Source organism: Scyliorhinus torazame, chromosome 3, assembly GCF_047496885.1.
Source record: "Scyliorhinus torazame isolate Kashiwa2021f chromosome 3, sScyTor2.1, whole genome shotgun sequence".
Lineage (NCBI taxonomy): Eukaryota > Metazoa > Chordata > Chondrichthyes > Carcharhiniformes > Scyliorhinidae > Scyliorhinus > Scyliorhinus torazame.
The window spans coordinates 152,105,430-152,123,876 of NC_092709.1; the positions used below are offsets into that span (position 1 = coordinate 152,105,430).

General features: G+C 46.1%; 1 protein-coding gene across 6 annotated transcripts in view; it reads right to left on the minus strand.

Annotated features, from left to right (window-relative positions):
* bod1l1 (biorientation of chromosomes in cell division 1-like 1) overlaps positions 1-3,856 on the minus strand; it is an 85,861-nt gene extending 82,005 nt beyond the window's left edge. For 4 of the 6 annotated variants that reach the window (XR_011940191.1, XR_011940190.1, XM_072496392.1 and 1 more), the window contains exon 1: positions 3,679-3,856. Coding sequence is in view for 2 of the 6 variants with exons in the window: in XM_072496392.1 (XP_072352493.1) it covers positions 3,679-3,837 (159 nt within the window). In the remaining 4 variants the exon portion in view is untranslated. The remainder of the gene's footprint in view (positions 1-3,678) is intronic. The other 2 variants (XM_072496394.1, XM_072496393.1) reach the window with 1 other exon arrangement.
* Between the last annotated feature and the right edge of the window lie 14,591 nt (positions 3,857-18,447).

An 18,447-nucleotide genomic window follows, 5' to 3' on the forward strand; every position in this document is an offset into this window, starting at 1 on the left:
TAAACTCCAGCAAGTATAAGACCAAACTGTTTAATCTCTCCACATACGTCAATCCCTTCACCCACGGAATCAATCTGGTGAACCTCCTCTGAACTGCTTCCAATGCCACCACATCCTTCCTCAAATAAGGAGACCAATACAGGACACAATACTCCAGAAGTGGTCTCACCAACAACCTGGGATCGATTCCTGGCTTGGGTCACTGTCTGTGCAGAGTCTGCACGTTCTCCCCGTGTCTGCGTGGGTTTCCTCCGGTTTCCTCCCACAAGTCCCGAAAGACATGCTTGTTAGGTGAACTGGACATTCTGAATTCTCCCTCAGTGTACCCGAACAGGCGCCGTAGTGTGGCGACTTGGGTATTTTCACAGTAACTTCATTGCAGTGTTACTGTAAGCCGACTTGTGACAATAATAAAGATTATTACTATACAATAGCAACTGTACTTCTCTACTCCAGGCCTTTTGAAATGAACAAACATTCCATTTGCTTTTCTTATTACTTTTGTACCTGCATACCGACCTTCTGCGATTCATGAACAAAGACATCCATATCCCTCTGCTTGAAGATTATCTATATAGATTGCAAACAGTTGAGGTCCGAGGACTGAACCCTGTGGTACCCCACTAGTTACAGTTCATCAGCCAGTGAAGCACCCATTTAGTCCAACCCTCTGCTATCTGTCAGTCAGCCAGCCAATCCTCAATCCAATCTAGTAGTCTACCCTCAACCCCCTGCGATCTCGCCTTCTGGATCAATCTTTTATCCAGCAGCTTGTCAAACTCCTTCTGGAATTCTAGATATATCACATCCACAGGTTCCCCATTATGTACCTTGTTGGTTACGTCCTCATAGAACTCAAGCAAGATTGTCACGCATGACATACCCTTCATTCAACAATGCTGATAATGGTGAATTGAGCTGTTTTTCCAAATCCATTCAGTCATCTCCTCTTTAATGATTGATTCAGGCAACTTCCCCACCACATTTCAACCTAACCGGTCTATAGTTTTCTACTTTTTGCCTCCCTCCCCTTTTGAATAGGGGAGTTACATTCACAAGTTTCCAATCCACCAGGACCTTTCCAGAATCCAGGGAATTTTGAAGTATCATAAGCTATGCATCCACTATCTCTGCTGCCACGTCCTTTAATTAGGGTGCAGGCCATCAGGTCCTGGAGACTTATCTGCTTCACCAACAATGTACGGGTGGTCTGACTAATGATCATAACAAACATGATCCAAGAACACACCTTCAGGCTCCATATGTATGTTGGTAACACCCAGCTCTACTCTCAACCCCTCCACTGTCAGTCCAACTTCCAGTACTGGATGAGCAGACATTTTCATCCCACTCTAATTGCAATATTGGGAGTCCTCGAGCTTCTACTTCACCACAAACTGACCACTTCCAACTCCATAGTATCACTCATCTCTGCCCATATTTCAGCTTATCGGCTGCTAAAACCATCACTTGAGCCTTTTTGACCTCCAGAATCGACCATTTGAATTATTTTGTCTGGTCTCTGACCTTGTACCCTGAGCTCATCCTAATTCTCACACATAATTCTTGTGCTCACCAATGCATACTGGCTTTTTGCTTGACAACACTTCAGTATTAAAATTCTCATCCCTGCTTACCAATCGCTTTATAGTCTTGCACATCCCTATTCCTATATCTTCCTCCAACCCTATAACCCTCAAAGATCTCTGCAACCCTGTTATTCTCATTGCTTGAGCATCCTCCATTTTTGGTGCTCCACCTCTGAAGTGTGTGCAATAAGCTGTCTAGCTAATGCAGTTTGAAATTTGTTCCCTAAATCTCTCTAATATTCTTTCCCTTTGAGATACTCCAAGAAACCTACCTCTTTGACCAAACATTTAGCCATTAAGGCCTTATAGGACCAGCAGTCAATGGAGGTCAATTGACATAGGGGAGATGGGCAAGTGGGACATGGTGCAGGTTACATTTAAGCAAAGTTTGGATGACCCTTTCAAATTGTGCAGCCTTTGGATTTATTACATGTGACCACGTTCCAAGCACATGGAGTCAGTGGACAAGGAGCATAATGGATAGCAAACCGGCTACAACACAAATGAGTTGGTGTACAGGTTGTTACTCAAACTGGTGTAAAGTGGGAAGGGTGCCATGCGAATCAGGCTATGATTACTGTTCACATTTACTTCAATGATTCAGGCAACAGAAACAAAGTACAATAGTTTACAGGTGGCACCAACTTGGGGGGCACAGTCCACCCTTAATAAAGCCTTGGTTAGACCACACAAAAAAACACGCAACGTTCTGCTCTCCGTTTTCCAGAAAGGATTTTAAAACACTGAATAAAGTAGGAAAAACATTGCGAAGATTGTACCAGAACTGAGAAGATTTTATTTATCAGAAAAGAATGAATGGGCTGAAGTTTTTTCTTCTAAAAATGTCTTGTGAGGTGATCTTTGAGGCAATGGGCTTTCAATTTGTTGGAGTCCAAACCTGAAGACCATAAAGGCAAGCTACAATTAAAACTGATAAAATTTCAAGATTGTTGAGAATGAGGAATTTGGGGGGGGGGGGGGGGGGGGGGGTAAAGGCAAATGTCCAGTGTTTCCTTAAATGTATCTTCACAAAGATATCTTTGGAAGTTGAGAATTGACTTACACCAGAACCCTGAACTCGTGGTTCCCCAGGGACCTGTTACTGGGGATAGAGGATAAACATTGTTACAGGTGCTTGGGGATAGAGGGTGGATAGTGTTGCAGTGTGAGGGGGTTTAAACACTGCCAGGAAATGGGGGGGGGGGGGGGGCTGCTGGATGGACATTGTCAGGGGTTGCAGGAGATGGGGTAGTGAGCAATGCCAGGGTGGAAGCTGACCAGTGTTGGAATGTGACATTGATTAAGGAGAACCTGACAAAGGCCATATTATTCAAAAATAGGTATCAAGGGCTGCGTCTTCAGTTCACAATGAAAGATCACATGGCTTCATTCGCACTGTAGTTCGCCACAATCCCTTCCCACACACCTGGTCGATAAATTCAAACTGGCGTTGAGACAGCAAAGTCCTAAGGCTCCGGCATAAAAACAGTGACGGCACAGTTTTAAATGAGGTGAGTGGAGGGCCAGAGATCAGAAAATCTGTGCCAATATTATTGTTAATACATGTATCTTTCTAACCTGATTAGTGATCAGCCTCAACTTCTGGCTGTTACCCCTACCTACCCTTTTCTGGAGATTCTTCACCAGTTATGCCCATTTCACCGAGCAGGCTGGATAGAACATCATTGGGGGCAGTTGTTGGCCAATTGTACCCGGGAATTTGCTCCGCCATTCAATTAGATAACGGCTGATCTAATTCTATTCCAGTCAGTTAGCTCGGGTCCGCATCTTTCGACATCTGAGTAACTTGTATCAGCAAATCACAGCGAAAAGAGACAGCCCCTGACGTGGACCCAACACAAAGAGACTTGGGGACAGCGGAGTTGTCAAGGAGGCGGCTTTCCAGCAGCATCCCCCATCCCAATGCTCCAGCGCCCGCCCGGGACGCTTCCCGCCTTCCAATGGCGGGGATGGGGTGGAAGCGCCGGGGAGTTAACGGGCTGGGCAGGAGGGGTGAACCCTCGCCGGCCGGCCGCCCCCCAGCGAGCCCGGGGCTCCAGGCCGCAAAGCCTCGCTCCTTCAAGCTCACCTTGGTGTCCACGTCGGCCAGGCAGTCGCGGCGGAACTGGTCGAAGAGACCCTGGTTCTTCAGGTGATTGACGATCATGGAGACGAGTTTCGGATCTCCCGGCTCCAGAGCCGCCATCCCGAGCAGAGCAGCGACACCTCCGTCAGCAAGAGGTGTCATGGGAGCGGCGCGTCACTTCCGGGCCCGGCCGCTGGGGCGCATGCCCAGAGAGAGCCCTGAGGGGGGTGGGGCAGGGGGATAGATAGACAGACTAGGTGAGAGAGAATCCACTCACTCACCCATCTAGCCAAGATGTGGGATATGCCGGCGTTGGACTAGAGTGTGCACAGTAAGAAGTCTTCCAACACCAGGTTAAAGTCCAACAGGTTTGTTTCGAATCACCAGCTTTCGGAGCACTGCTCCTTCCTGATTCACCTGAGGAAGGAGCAGTGCTCCGAAAGCTAGTGATTCGAAACAAACCTGTTGGACTTTAACCTGGTGTTGTAAGACTTCTTACTGTGCTCACCCATCTAGAGTTGGACTTTCTCTTTGAGGACCCATTTTCCTTACAACAGGTTAGCCCTGTCAATGGTTCCGTTCCCCCTCCTTTGGCACGCATGTTTTCACTTCCAACATCATTTTTAAAATTCCAGAGACCAGAGGACACTCAGTGGTTTCAGGTGGATGGCAAAAAAAAAGCGTCATGACATGAGGGAAAACGTTTTTGAAAAATCAGTGAGTGGTTAGGATCTGGAATACCCCGTCTGGGAATATATTGGAGGTGGATTCAATCGAGACTTTCAAAGGGGAATTGGATCATAAACTGAAAATACATAAAAAGCAGGGCTAAGGGGAAACGGGAGGAGGAGTGAGTCACTCTTGCAGAGAGCCAGCATGGGCACGACTGACTGAATGGTCTCCGGTGCCTTAATCATCTATGTTTTTATCGCATTTTTACACCTATGTTCCACATAGTTGTCATGATATTCAAACACACATCACAACACACACATGATAGACAGACCAACAGACCAATTAGCACACATAACACGACAGCCAATCACAGACAAGAGCAGACACAGTATAAGACAAGAAACACGACACCTGCTCTCCAGTCCATCTGGAGACAGGACAAGGCCAGGACCTCATTAACAAGACACTCACACAGTCACCACGGGCTGAGTACCAAGACAGATGTGTAAATAACTAGTTGGAATAAAACTGCGTTGTACCAATTGCAACCGTGTTGGTTCGTCTGTACCTCAGAGCACCCAACACCACAATAGTAACTTCTCATTGTTCACCCTAACTTGTCATCATATTAGTCCATGTAGGTTTGTGATTATGAGTCTTTCTGGAGCATAACAGTGAGACTAGTGTTGGAGAAAACGTTGAAACCAAAAAACAGAAAGACAGAGTACAGAATAAAAGAAAAGATCAAGAATACAAATGAGATGAGAGAGAAAAGGAACTAAATGATAACAAACCAGACATAGCGTAAATGGCAGTAACAGGGAGAGAAAGTGCAAAGTGAACAGAGGAGAGATAGATGAATGCGACAGAGCAAACTGCGCTCAGTGAGTGAAACCAGAGAGATGACACTGATGATATTTCGGATTGTATGCATACCAGACTATTCTGAAAAAGTAAACAATTTTTGTTAATTTTACAATCAGCTCCATCCTGTAACTACATATTTTTATTCATTCATGGCTGTGGACCTCCCTGGCAAAACAGGTGTGTATTATCCATCCCAAATTGCCTTTGAGAAGGTGATGGAGAATTGCCTTCTTGACCATTTAAGAGATTACACTACAGTTACTTTATTTATCGTGCTTGTTACATCCTCAAATAACTAATAAATTAGGCAACACAATTTCCTTTTCATTAAACCACATTGACTCTGCCTAATTGTATTGCGATTGTACAATGTCCTGCTAATACGTCACTAAGAAAAGATCCCAGCATTTTCCAAATGACAGATGTCAGACCAACTGCCCTATATTTTCCTTCTTTCCAACTCCTTCCTTGAGTTGGAAGTGCTATGTTTGTGGTTTTCCAATGCATTCGGATGTTTCCAGAATCTAGGGAAGTTTGTAATCAATTTATCCACTATGCAGCAAATGTCCTCCTGTAGAACATAGAACATTACAGCGCAGTACAGGCCCTTCAGTCCTCAATGTTGCGCCAACCTGTGAAACCACTCTAAAGCCCATCTACACAATTCCCTTATCGTCCATATGTCTATCCAATGGCCATTTGAATGCCCTTAGTGTTGGCGAGTCCACTACTGTTGCAGGCAGGGTATTCCACGCCCTTACTACTCTCTGAGTAAAGAACCTACCTCTGACATCTGTCCTGTCATGATATCCACATCAGCATATCATGGTGCAATCACACACGCACACTGATGGACAGGCAGTTGGACCAACCAGCACACACATAACATCGCAGCCAATCACCACTGAGAGCACATGCACTATAAAACAGGGAACACCACAGTTCCCGCTCATTCTACCAGGAGATAGCTCAGAGCACAGAGCTCACAGTGTGCCACTCAGACATAGACCATGTGCTGAGTGCATCACTAAGATAATGATAGGGCTGGGTCCACAGGTTATCTGGTGAAGCACGTACCCAAGCCAGCAGTCAGTTGTTACCGTTGTTAAGACAATAAAACAGAGTTGTACCATCTACAGCCGTGTTGGATCATTGGTGCATCGGAACACCCAACACGACACTGTCCTATATCTATCTCCCCTCAATTTAAAGCTATGTCCCCTTGTGCTAGACATCACCATCCGAGGAAAAAGGCTCTCACTGTCTACCCTATCCAATCCTCTGATCATCTTGTATGCCTCAATTAAGTCACCTCTTAACCTTCTCTCTAACGAAAACAGCCTCAAGTCCCTCAGCCTTTCTTCATAAGGTCTTCCCTCCATACCAGGCAACATCCTGGTAAATCTCCTCTGCACCCTTTCCAATGCTTCTACATCCTTCCTATAATGCGGCGACCAGAATTGCACGCAATACTCCAAATGCGGCCGCACCAGAGTTTTGTACAGCTGCAACATGACCTCATTGATCTGAAACTCAATCCCTCGACAAATAAAAGCTAACACACCGTACGCCTTCTTAACAACCCTCTCAACCTGGGTGGCAACTTTCAGGGATCTATGTAAATGGACACCGAGATCTCTCTGCTCATCCACACTGCCAAGAATCTTACCATTAGCCCAGTACTCTGTCTTCCTGTTATTCCTTCCAAAATGAATCACCTCACATTTTTCTGCATTGAACTCCATTTGCCACCTTTCAGCCCAGCGCTGCAGCTTATCCATGTCCCTCTGTAACTTGTAACATCCTTCCACACTGTCCACGACTTTAGTGTCATTTGCAAATGTACTCACCCATCCATCTACGCCCTCCTCCAGGTCATTTATAAAAATGACAAACAGCAGTGGCCCCAAAACAGATCCTTGTGGTACACCACTAGTAACTGGACTCCAGTCTGAACATTTCCCATCAACCACCACCCTTTGTCTTCTTCCAGCTAGCCAATTTCTGATCCAAACTGCTAAATCACCCTGAATCCCATGCCTCCGTATTTTCTGCAGTAGCCTATCGTGGGGAACCTTATCAAACGCTTTACTGAAATCCATATACACCACATCAACTGCTTTACCCTCATCCACCTGTTTGGTCACCTTCTTAAAGAACTCAAAAAGGTTCGTGAGGCACGACCTACCCTTCACAAAACCATGTTGACTACCTCTAATCAAATTATTCCTTTCCAGATGATTTTACATCCTATCTCTTCTAAACCTTTCCAAGATTTTGCCCACAACAGAAGTAAGGCTCACTGGTCTATAGTTACCGGGGTTGTCTCTACTCCCCTTCTTGAACAAGGGGACAACATTTGCTATCCTCAAGTCTTCTGGCACTATTCCTGTAGACAAAAATGACTTAAAGGTCAAAGCCAAAGGCTCAGCAATCTCCTCCCTAGCTTCCCAGAGAATCCTAGGATAAATCCCATCCGGCCCAGGGGACTTATCTATTTTTACCCTTTCCAGAATTGTTAACACCTCCTCCTTATGAACCTCAAGCCCTTCTAGTCTAGTAGCCTGAATCTCAGTATTCTCCTCGACAACATTGTCTTTTTCCTGTGTGAATACTGACGAAAAATATTCATTTAGCACCTCTCCTATCTCCTCGGACTCCAAGCACAACTTCCCACTACTGTCCTTGACTGGCCCTACTCTTAGCCTAGTCATTCTTTTATTCCTGACATATCTATAGAAAGCTTTAGGGTTATCCTTGATCCTACCTGCCAAAGACTTCGTCCCCTCCTGGCTCTTCTTAGCTCTCTCTTTAGGTCCTTTCGAGCTAACTTGTAACTCTCGAGCGCCCTAACTGAATCTTCATGTCTCATCTTTACATAAGTCTCCTTCTTCCTCTTGACAAGTGTTTCGACTGCTTTAGTAAACCATGGTTCCCTTGCTCAACCACATCCTCCCTGCCTGACAGGTACATTCTTATCAAAAACACGCAGTAGCTGTTCCTTGAACAAGCTCCACATTTCCATTGTGCCCATCCCCTGCAGTTTTCCTCTCCATCCGATGCATCCTAAGTCTTGCCTCATCGCATCATAATTGCCTTTCCCCCAGATATAACTCTTGCCCTGCGGTATATACCTATCCCTTTCCATCACTAAAGTAAACGTAATCGAATTGTGGTCACTATCACCAAAGTGCTCACCTTCCTCCAAATCTAACACCTGTTCTGGTTCATTACCCAGTACCAAATCCAATATGGTCTCGCCTCTCGTTGGCCTATCTACATACTGTGTCAGGCCTCCTGCACACATTGGACAAAAACGGACGCATCTAAAGTACTCGATCTATCGCGTTTCCAGTCCATATTTGGAAAGTTAAAATCCCCCATAACAACTACCCTGTTCCTTTCGTTCCTATCCAGAATCATCTTTGCAATCCTTTCCTCTACATCTCTGGAACTTTTCGGAGGCCTATAGAAAACCCCTAACAGGGTGACCTCTCCTTTCCTCAGGTTTCTAACCTCAGCCCATACTACCTCAGTAGACGTGTCCTCATCAAACGTCCTTTCTGCCACCGTAATACTGCCTTGACTAACAATGCCACCCCTCCCCCTCTTTTACCACCTTCCCTGAGCTTACTGAAATATCTAATCCCCGGCACCTGCAACAACCATTCCTGTCCCTGCTCTATCCATGTCTCCGAAATGGCCACAACATCGAAGTCCCAGGTACTAACCCATGCTGCAAGTTCGCCCACCTTATTCCGGATGCTCCTGGCATTGAAGAAGACACACTTTAAACCACCTTCCTGCCTGCCGGTACACTCCTGAAACTTTGAGACCTTACTCATAACCTCACTACTCTCAACCTCCTGTATACTGAAGCTACAATTCAGGTTCCCAAGCCCCTGCTGAACTAGTTTAAACCCTCCCGAAGAGCAGCAAATTTCCCCCCCCAGGATATTGGTACCCCTCTGGTCCAGGTGTAGACCATCCCGTTTGTAGAGGTCCCACCGACCCCCACCGACCCCAGAATGAGCCCTAATTATCCAGAAATCTGAAACCCTCCCTCCTGCACCATCCCTGTAGCCACGTGTTCAACTCCTCTCTCTCCCTATTCCTCGTCTCTCTAGCATGTGGCACGGGTAACAACCCAGAGATAATAACTCTGTTTATCCTAGATTATGGTTTCCACCCTAGCTCCCTGAATTCCTGCCTTACATCCCTATCTCTTTTCCTACCTATGTCGTTGGTCCCTATGTGGACCACGACTTGGGGCTGCTCCCCCTCCCCCTTAAAGATCCCGAAAACACAATCCGAGACATCACGCACCCCGGCACCTGGGAGGCAACACACCAACCGCGATAGTTCTTGTTCCCACAGAATCTCCTATCTATCCCCCTAACTATGGAGTCTCCAATGACTAATGCTCTACTCCTCTCCCCCCTTCCCTTCTGAGCAACAGGGACAGACTCTGTGCCAGAGACCTGTACCCCATGGCTTACCCCTGGTAAGTCGTCCACCCCAACAGTATCCAAAGTGGTACACTTGTTACTAAGGGGAACGACCACAGGGGACCCCTGTACTGACTGCTTCCTCCCAGCCCCTCTCACCGTCATCCATCTATCTTTATTCTTCGGAGTAACTACTTCCCTGAAGCTTCTATCTATGACCACCTCTGCCTCCCGAATGATCCGAAGTTCATCCAGCTCCAGTTCCCTAACGCGGTTTCTGAGGAGCTGGAGATGAGTGCACTTCCCACAGATGAAATCAGCAGGGACACTGACGGCGTCCCTCACCTCAAACATTCTGCAGGAGGAACATTGCACTACCTTCCCTGCCATCCCCTCTCGATAAAAAAAGAAAAAGAAAGAAAGAGCTTACCTGTTATTCACTCCCCTTCTCAGCAAGCACTCACTCAGCAACCTCTGCTCCCCGCACAATAACACCTGAGGGAAAATAAAAGAAAAACTACTTACCAGTCACCAGCCAATCCCTTACCTGCAGGCTGTGATGTCACAGTTCAACTTCTACCTGTCCTTGAGCCTTCCTCTTGATCTTTACAGCGGTTGGGTTTTTTTGGGTAGAGGAGGTGGTAGGGAGTGAAACACTGAAGAAGTGTTTCGGGTTTAGGTGTCACTTGACAACAGCTCCTTCACAAACCATCTTCAAGTTAGGGTGACCACAGTGGACGTATGCAAATTTCCCCGACAACAGCCAATCAGCAGCTCTGCTCTACTGCCCTCTGCTGGATGCTTATCTTCACTTGAACAGCTAGGGTCTCTTGCTCAGGTACACCTTCAAGTTAGGGTGACCACAACGGACATATGCAAATTTCCCCTGCAACAGCCAATCAGCAGCTCCACTCTACTGCCCTCTGCTGGATGCTTGTCTTCACTTGAACAGCTAGGGTCTCTTGCACAGGTACACCTTCAAGTTAGGGTGACCACAACGGACGTATGCAAATTTACCCCGCAACATCCAATCAGCATCTCCGCTCTACTGCCCTCTGCTGGATTTATTGTAGTTCTATTCAGTATTGACTATTAATAAAACATGGCTGCAAACTAATCATAATTGAGAGTTAAATATTCCAGGATATGAAGCCTTTAGACAGGAATAAGGAAACTGGAAAGGAAGGAGCGGTAGTCCTATTGACGAAAGATACTATTACAACTTTCGTAAGATAGCATATTGTAAGGGATAGTAATCCATAGTGACTATGTTTATTTCTGAGGTATGCAATTGGACTTCAAATTACAATGTGAGGTGTCCTTAGGCCTCCTGGTAGCAGCAATATATTAATTCAGCAATGAGACTTGTATGCAAAATTATTTTATTAGAAGACGTTAGTTTTCATATAGGTTGGGAAGAGAAAGTAACTGAATCAGAAAGGGAGTGAATTTCTTGAGTGGAATCAAGATAGTATTCTGGAGCAAGATGTTCTAGAACCAACGAGGAGAGGTGATACTAGATTGGTAATGAGCCAGATTTGGTTGATAATCAAATGGTAAGGAAACATTTATCCAACAGCAACTAAAATATGGTTGAATTCAATTATAGGATTGAAAAGGAGAAACACAACCATGACTCAGATTCCAGACTTTGGTAAGGCTAACTTTAATGGGAAGAGATAGAGACTGATGAACAATGGGAGATGTTTTTTAAAAAGCATGAGGTGAAGCTTCGCCAAGTCTGAGTCCCGCTGTGTCCGCAACTGAGCAGCCATCACCGGCAAGCTGTCTATAAAGTTGAGAGTCACAATTACCTCATCCGTCACAGGCGTAGACAGGACGCTCACAGGCAAAAGCAAACATTTGAGGGCATCCACATGAGCAATTTGTGTGCCCGGGCGGTGCTGGAAAGAGTACTGGTACGCAGCGAGAAAGAACGCACAACGCTTGATTCTAGCTGATGTGATTGGTGGGATTCCCTTATCCTCCCTGAAGGGGCTGAGCAGCAGCTTGTGGTCCGTTACAATGACAAAATGTCATCCATAAATGTACTGGTGGAACTCTTTTATCCAAAAGATCACCATCAAGTCCTCTTTCTCTATCTGACCGTAATGTCGCTCTGCAGCCACCAGAGGTCTCGAAGCAAACACGATGGAGTTTTCCATGCCGTCGTTCCAGCTGTGGGCCAGCACTACTCGATGGGGTTGGGGGAAGCATCACATGTCAAGATTAGGAGCCTAGCCGGATCATAATGTGCAAGAAGCTGGGTGGAGCACAGACGCTTCTTAACGGCAACAAGCGCTTTCTCCTGCGAAGAGCTCCAGCAGCATTCTTGGGCCTTCCTCAATAGCACGTGGAGCAGAGCCACAGAGTGGGCAAGTTGGCAATGAACCTCCCATAGTAGTTAATTAGGCATAAAAAGGACCGGAGCTCAGTGGCATTCTTCGGGGTTGGGTCTCTTTTATTGCACAAACCTTATCTTCCACCAGGTGTAGACCATTATTGTCCACTTTATAACTGAGATAGGCCACTGCTTTGGTACGGAACACACATTTGCTCCTTTTCAGTCGGGCGCCTACATGAGAAATCCTACATGAGGATTTCCTGCAGATTATCCATGTGTTCCCACTCTGTTTGTCCCGTGATGAGCATGTCGTCCAAATATATGGCCACTTTTGCTAGGCCCTGCGAAATGTTCTCCATGACCCGCTATAAATTCGCCAGTTCAATGAATGGCAGGTTTGTGTACTCAAACTATCCTCAATGGACATTGATGGTGGAAAAATACCTGGACTCTGGGTCGAGCTCCACCTGCAGATATGCATTGCTTATGCCCAACTTTGTGAAGGAGCAGCCACCAGCCAATCTGGTGTATAAACCCACTACCTGGGGCATCGGGTATCGGTCCAGTTGCGACAGCCTGTTCTCCGTAAGTTTAAAATCGCTGCAGAGATGGACAGTTTTGTCAGTTTTCATTACTGGCACCACAGGCACTGCCCATCCGTGAACTAAACCGGGTGTATGACCCCCAGTTCCTGCAGGTGCCGAAGGTCCACGTTGACTTTCACCGGCAAAGCATAAAGGAGAGGTCTTGCCCTGAAGTAGCGGATTTGAGCTTCAGGATCCACATAGATATGGGTTTTGGCCCCGTTTATCCTACCCATGCCGTCCTGGAACACCTCAGGGTATTTACCCAGCACATCATACAGACCTCCAGTGTCCAAGCGAAAGATCTGTGTCCAGTTGAAACAGAGGACTTTTAACCAGTCTCACCCCAACAAGCTCAGTCCAGTTCTCTGCATCACAAGCAACGGAAGGTAACTGACTGTTGTCCATGGACCACTGGCGTCATGGTGGTCCCCATGAACTTGAAAGGCTCCCCGGTGTAGGTATCCAATCGTGCCCTGGTATCACAAAGTGTCAGTGGCATGATCCTTGCATGAAGCTGCCGAAATGTGCAGAGGTCCAGAATGCAGACAGCGGCACCTGACTCCATTTCCATAGTCACCGAATGACATTAACCTGGATTGGTGCCACGTTTGGAGCTGTGACACAATTAAATCGCAGTCTCTCTCATCTGGGGCGACGACATGCAAAGCCCTGGTTTGGGGTGGTCTGGGTAGTTGTCATGGGTGGCATTCTCTGTGCAAACCTGGCGACTCTGACTGTCACGGGTTTGTCTCCCACACATTTGATAATGTGGCCAGCTGTCCCTGTCACCCCCAGGGGAGGTATCCAACCTGTCTGCGGTAGCACCCGAGACCCAAACCTTGTTGTAGAACTGCCTTTGAGACTGCCCTTTGGGAGTCAGTCTGACCAGACCAGTATCATCCCATGCTGCCGACAGGGTTCAGAAGGAAGCGCGAGTCAAACTATAGACGCCATAGTCCATCGACCCCTGCAGTTCCTGCACTCCTTTCTCTGCCTGTTCTCGAGACAGTTAAAGTCCGTTACAAATCAAGGGTGTGTTCCGTTAATAGTTCCCTCTGTGTGCTGCACATGAGTCAGACCCTCAGCATCTCTAAAAGGGCCGGCCCGAACTTACAATGTTCATACAGATGTCTTAAATGCGTCAAGAAGTCCGTAACTGATTTCCCAGACAACGCACTGCTGTATTAAAATGATACTGCTGCGTAAATACGGAAGGCTTGGGGTTATAATGCTCCGAACCCAATGCAACTAACTCATCAAAAGATTTAGAGTCTGCGCTGCCGGATAAGTCAGACTCTTTATAATCCCAAATGCCTGGACCCCACAAGTGGTCAGGAGGAGGATCTTCTGATGGTCTTGCCCCCAAATCCCGATTGCCTGGAAAAAATACCTCATGCGTTCCGCATACTGGTTCCAATCTGTAAGGCCTGCATCAAAGGATTACAACTTTCCAAACAACGGCATCTTAAATGGTTGCGGCATTACCTCCCAAACAGTAACTTCCAGCAGTCAGGAAGGTCTACAAGCGAGTCCGGAGTTTCCTTTAATCCTCGTCGCCAGTTTAGCAATTGACTTTGACCCTGCCTTGTGGGATATTGGGGTGTAGTGGCATCGCCATTGGACCAGTAATCCAGAGACCCAGGCTATTGCTCTGGGGACATGGGTTCAAAGCCCATTGCAGCAGCCGGTGGAATTTAAAATCAATTCATAAAAGTTGGAAATGAAAGCTAGTCTCAGTAATGGTGACCATTAAAAATTATCCTTGAGCTTTGACAAAGAGTCACCCAGACTCAAAACGTTACTCCATTCTCTGTCCACTGATGAGGTCAGATCTGCTGCGATTGTCCAATATTTTCTGTTCTGTTGCAGTAATTTGCTTTTATAAAAGTATCAGTGATTGTTGTAAAAATACATTTGGTTCACTACTGTCATTTAGGGAAGGAAATCTATCATCCTTACCTGGTGTAGCCTGCGTGTGTTTGAAGATCCACAGTAATGTGGTTGAGTGTCCTCTGAAATGGCCCAGCAATTAGGGATGGGCAACAAATGCTGGCTTTGCCAGCGACGCCTACATTCCATGAAAAGAATGCAATTTAAAGCACTGCTGCTGAAACCTTCAATCATGTCTTTGTTACCTCTGGACTTGACAATTCCAATGCATTCCTGATTGGTGTTTCACAATCTCTGTAAACCTGAGGTCATCCAAACCTCAGTTGCCTATGTTCTAATTTGAACCAAGTCCTGTTCATCTATCACTCCTCGGCTTGTTGACCCACATTGGCACCTGGTTAAGCCAAATCTTGATTTTTAAAACTCTCACCCTTATTTTCAGATCCTTTTGTGGCCTCGCTCCTGCCTATCTCTGTAATGTCCTCCAGCCCCACAGCCCTCCGAGATATCTGCGCTTCTCTAATTCTTGTTTCCAGGACATCCTCAGCTTTTATTGTTCCACTGTTGGTGGCCGTGCTTTCCCTTACCTGGTCTTAAGCTCTGGAATTTCCTCCTTACACCTCCCCACCTCTCCACCTCATCTTCCTCCTTCAAGACATTTGTTAAAACCTACCTCTTCAATCCAGCTTTTTGTCATCTGACCTAATATCCCCTCTGTGGCTCGATGTTGTTTTATTTTATGATGTTCCTTGGAAGCACCTTGGATGTTTTATTACATTAAATGTGGTCGATAAATATGAATTCTGTTGTACGTTCTGACGGGGATTGATGAAATAGAAACAACCTGCTGCTCACTGACAAGCAGAAAGCAAAAGAAGAAAGATTTCTCCTTGGACCTCTGGCTCTCATTTATGCACTCAAAATGGTTCTCTAAAAAGAGCACAAGGAAACTGTACTTTAAACAAACATAATGGAGCAAGATGTTTAATAAGGCACCGGGAGCAGGCTGCTTTAGAAAGAACTAGGGCAGTGGGACCTTAAAAAATATCAGGGGGGTCGGAGGTTCGTGAGGAATCATATGCAGTTGCTACCTTGCTAATTTGTTCTTCAGAGATTGTGAATATAAATAATAATATAAATAATAATTATCATTCTAAAATAGCCATGTGTGCTGAGCGTGTGGGAACTCTATATGTAAATTGGTGCATTATCGTGTGGATTTACTAATTTAAAAAGCATTGCATTGCCTTCATTTGAAACAGTGTTGTGGAACAGCCAGCAGAGGGAAGCCTTTAGCCTCAGCACATCCTTGTATCAGGGTTTTTGAAACTGCAACTGACTGTGCTGAATAACAGTTTTTGTCGCTACTTTCTAGAGGATAATGTTCAGATTTTGAAAGAGAAGAGGTGGGCAAAAAACTCCTTTTAAGTTTGATACCCGAGAGTAAATTATTAACTTACAGCCGACTCCAAATTAATTGTGGGTGGTTGTCGGGAGGGTCTCAACTTAAAAGCAGTTCATGACTAGCATTCTTGAAAGTTGGTCATGGCGTTCCCGATCGCAGGAGCAGTGCCCAACGGCCCCGACCAACTTTCAAGGATTCCAGCCTCGACCGGCTTTTAATGCCTTCTGCGACCGGCCTTTAAATAGGAATGATGGAATCTTCCCACCAGAAGTGGCGGCAGAGAGCAGGTCACTTGCTGGGCATGTACACTGACGTCATGCGCCCTCTGCATCCATGCTCTCGGCACAAAATCACGGAGGACAGATTCCTCCATTTATAGCTGCCGGCAAACAAGGCAACAGGATTGTGAAGAACTGAAGATGGTTCAGTTTATAATAAGGAAGAGATGGCCAGAGACACAACAGGCCAAGATTCACAACTGAATCTGCTGCAGAGAGCTGCTCAGGAGTGTCCATGATTGGTCCAAGGAGTGTCAAAGCAGTGCTGTTGTGAGCTGCATGCAGAGCTGCAAGACCTCCTGTGAACAACCCATTAAGCCGAAACTGAAATTGGGAACAAAGCAATATCCAGATGATTTCCTGAGGTATGGCTTTGTTCATTCTGACAATGCATATCAAGATGCAAAGCCCACGTGTGTTATATGCAGGTGTAGCCACCTGGGTTGGCCAAGTCCCAATTTAAAATGGAGAACAGCAAAGGCTGAAGGGAAATTCAGCCAACACAGGCAGAAACCAGCAGGTGCATGTTACTGTGTATTAAACTCTGCAAAAGCCCAGACATCTATGGCTATCTATGGCTGCTGCATAGATACAAGCAGCCATCTGCATAATAATGTAGCAGCCATCTACATACTAATGAGCGATCCCCGGGAACAATCCCAACATTTGGGACAAACAAAGCTAAGCCAGACTCCCCGGCGCCAGCAGGAGCCAACACAAAAGAGGTTAACGGACACCTCAAGACCGCCCATCGATCAGGGAACCGCTCCAGTATTGGAGAAATTGAACTAAGCGATTGGGACAAAGTCCAATCACTTGGAACCAGGTACAGGGTCCGCCCCGAAAGGCAGGAAGCCCCTGGGGACTATAAAGTTAAGCCCCAAGTTCAAATCGTTCTTCTTGACCGGGTCACTCAGCAACGCGAACCAACCTTGACCGTGACCGGTTCAACTGCCGCCGAGATCCAGTAAGTCTTAAGTCAATGCTCGCTACAAGATAGGCGCTCCTAGCTACTAATCCGTACCAACTTCGAATCCCACAGACTCAGAACGCGAACAAAAGGCCATTTGTTCCCCTGACCTGGTGGGCCAGTCCGAAGCCAAGTATAGGCCTGTTAGTTGTAGAAGTAGCTTAGATGTAGAACTTATGCATGAGTAACGATTACTGTGTATAATAAATGTGCTTTGATTTGAATCTTACTAATCGGTGTATTGAGTTATTGATCATTACTTGAACTTGAACCTCGTGGCGGTATCATAAAGATACCTGGCGACTCGAGAGCAAAGGTTATAAAACAGAGCCAATTGAACCAACCAAAAGTTAGCAACTTTTAGTTAGGTGGCAGGGTGGCACAGTGGTTAGCACTGCTACTTCACAACCCCAGGGACCTGGGTTCAATTCTGGTTTTGGGTGACTATGTGGAGTTTGTACTTTCTCCCCATATCTGTGAGGGTTTCCTCCGGGTGCTCCAGTTTCCTTCCACAGTCCAAAGATATAGGGGATAGGTGGATTGGTCATGTTAAAAGTGCCCTGGCAACCGGAGAATCGCGCCCGAGGTCAATGGACTTCTCCATTGGCCCCGTTCTGTCCGTGGTGTTCTTGCGGCAGGCAGGATGGTTGAATCCACCCCTCAGTGTCCAAGGATGTACAGTTTAGGTTATGAGATTACAGGGATAGCGTGGGATGGACACTCGTAAATGGGCAGAGTGATCATTCGAATGGTCGCTGCAGACTCAATAGGCGAAATAGTCTCCTTCTGCACTAGGGACTCTATTAAAATGAGAGTTGGATGCTAACTATGTCTTACCTTGCAGACACCTTTTCAATTCTAAACAAACTGAACCTCAAATTGCAAGGGAAAGATGATGATTGCTTTCAGTACTGTGAAGAAATATATGTTTACCAAAAGTCATTGAAAGTTTGGCAAGTGTGAGAAATCCAAAACTATTACACGTTCCCCACATTGCTACGACACATCAAAAAAAACAATGTTAGTCAGGAAATTGTCGATAGTTTGGCAAGCCTTATTCAGTCGCATCTGGCTGCACTGATCAACAGTTTTTGGCGCTACATTCCAAAGGAGAATTTTCAGATTTTTGAAAGAGGAGAGGTGGGTGAAAACTCCTTTTGAGTTTGAGACCACAGAGTCAATTATTAAATTAGAGCTGACACCAAATGAAGGGATTGAACTTTTGCGCTTCACCTGTGACAGTACATTAAAAACATGCCGCAATTCCATGAGGCTGTCAGCATTCAGGGGTAGCATCTCCGAGGGGTA